This window comes from Anarrhichthys ocellatus, unplaced genomic scaffold (assembly GCF_004355925.1).
Source record: "Anarrhichthys ocellatus isolate YVR2014 unplaced genomic scaffold, GSC_Weel_1.0 scaffold25, whole genome shotgun sequence".
Taxonomy (NCBI): domain Eukaryota; kingdom Metazoa; phylum Chordata; class Actinopteri; order Perciformes; family Anarhichadidae; genus Anarrhichthys; species Anarrhichthys ocellatus.
This window is the reverse complement of record NW_022280055.1, coordinates 4,556,713-4,559,156: the sequence shown is the minus strand read 5'-3', so window position 1 is coordinate 4,559,156 and position 2,444 is coordinate 4,556,713. Positions and strand designations below refer to the sequence as shown.

At 35.0% G+C, this 2,444-nt stretch overlaps 1 protein-coding gene across 1 annotated transcript in view; it reads left to right on the top strand.

Annotated features, from left to right (window-relative positions):
- LOC116391141 (uncharacterized) overlaps nucleotides 1-2,444 on the top strand; it is a 26,430-nt gene that overhangs the window by 13,487 nt on the left and 10,499 nt on the right. The window contains exon 4 of the mRNA XM_031861422.1: nucleotides 212-281. Within this exon, the coding sequence (XP_031717282.1) occupies nucleotides 212-281 (70 nt within the window). The remainder of the gene's footprint in view (nucleotides 1-211; nucleotides 282-2,444) is intronic.

Genomic DNA, 2,444 nt, shown 5'->3' with positions numbered 1-2,444 from the left:
CGCGACCCGACCCCGGATAAGCGGAGGAAAATGGATGGATGGATGGACTTTTCTGCAGCACTACATATATATATATATATGATGTATATTTTCTGCAGCACTATATATATCTATATATATATACAGTATATATTAGCTCTTCTAATTCTATCACACTTATCTGAGATGTCTCATCATGTCTTCTTTTTCTTCTCTTTGTGTGGCCCCACAGTTTCCAGTTTTCCCAGTGTCACCTCCTCCATGGCCTGAGGATCACCCCGTCTCCACATGTCACAGCCAGGGTAAGAACCAGCTGCTGCCTGCTGAGAACCATATCAACACACTACGTCTCTATTCACACTGACCAAACAAGCCTTCTTATCTGACCCTATTTTCATATTAACGAGTAGAGAGTAGTGTTATGTGAAGGATTTGAAAAGTTCAGACTTTGGCGACTTTGAAAAAGACTCGAAATGTAATTTACTAAATGTTCAATCGGATATGCTTCATAGTGGTTTTACTTTAAAATACTTCAAAATGTTTTTTTCATTTCACTATGACCACTATGACACCTGGTTGATCGCCCGCTGCTGTTTATTTATTTTACCAGAACGCAAATTTGATGTTGCCCGTGAAGTATTAACAATTAGTATTCGCTATCATTCTGTCTATTAATGTATGATTTATGGCTGTTACTTACATAGAAAACAAATCATATGAATACATTTTAAGGCTCAAAACACCATGTTACTACATGCTTTACCTGATGTGAGATAGATTATAAGGATGCTGGAAGTATCACAATTGGAATTATTTGTGTGTGTGTGTATATATATATATATATATATATATATATATATATATATATATATATTTAAAAAATAAGTGCTAGGGCAACTAAGTGCTGGGCAAGTTAACGTGATATTACAGCAGTTTTAAATTTTTTATGAAGCGGACATTTTTAACACAAGAACCGGGCAGCCAGAGGTGAACAGCTGTTTGTGTGACGTCCCTTCCTTCTCTTCCTTCTGATGCTGCCGCACGTTAGAACAAACTGCTCTTAACTGCAATTCTTTATTAGCAAAACTTCCTCATGCAGGTTACTGCCACGGTACAGACTCCCTCCAGGTTCCCTTGCTTCACCTACATTCCCCTGGGTCCCAAGTCCCTCCATGTACAGCTTCTTATCACCCTCTATGTACCAACGTACATTTATAACAAATACCACACATATTACGGTAGTCAGCGTTGCATATGTGTCTGACCAAAATTCCAAAAAAAGCAAAAAATAAATCATTCATTTAAATTATTTTTCTAGAGTTTTTAAAGTGTTTTTGTTTGTAATATGTATAATAAGCATATCATTTAGTTATCGCTACTGAGAATTTATCAAACATAAAAAAAAGGAAAAAAACATGACGTAGATAGGTTTGCAGTTTTCAAGGTGTAAATTTCAAATTGCATCTATTACACACATGAAGATAAAGTTGTGAACACCGGCTGAATATCTATTATCAGAATCATTATAACTGTATTATAACTGCTGCTGTGTAAAGGGAAGACTGCTGTTCTAAAGCACCTTATTTATTTCAAGTGTTTGCAAACCAAATGTTATTGCACTTTTGTTCATATAGCAGTACTGTTAAAATAAAAGTGCGCAATACACTACTTTTGAATTCATTATTGAACTTTGCGCATAACAATGCGATTAATCGCAGAAAAATCATGCAAATTCAACTCAACATTTGTGATCGTAAGGCCAATATGCTGTGATTTGCAGATTACCGAAGCCCCCTTACAGATTTCATGGTCACTGAAATGCAACATTTACCTCTTTGATCGCCTTTGGACCCACAAATGTCCACAAAAGAGACATTTGTAGCTTTAAGACTGAAGGCAGCCACTTGTTTCTGAGACTGTTAGCATTTCAGACACAATGTGCCGATAATCAGAACCACACCCACTCTTTATACCAGAACACAAGTTTTTAAGATTGCTTAAGTGCATATTGACTCATATCTGGACTTCTTGGGGATGTTTGTGTGACGGCGGAGTGATGCTGTTCCATAATAAAACTTGATATGATTTCTACATATTTCAAGTTTCATATCAACCTCATTTTCTGACCAGAAAGAAGATAAAGGATCAGTCTGCAGAAATGTACGATAAAAAATGAAGATAAAAAAAAAATGTATTTATACATTCACATATTACAGCAGTAGTAAAAACACATAAAAGACAAGACAAGTATTTACACAATGCCACCTATCAAACGCAGTCATACAATGTGAACCATGCTCTTTTAAACTTTTCTGTTACCAAAATGACAAACATTCTTACTGACAACTTCACCTAAATGAGTGATGGGAAGGGGTATGACATTTATATTATAATAATAAAAAGTAACGTATAATATATCCGGAACACATTATCTAAATACCATATATATATATATATATATATAT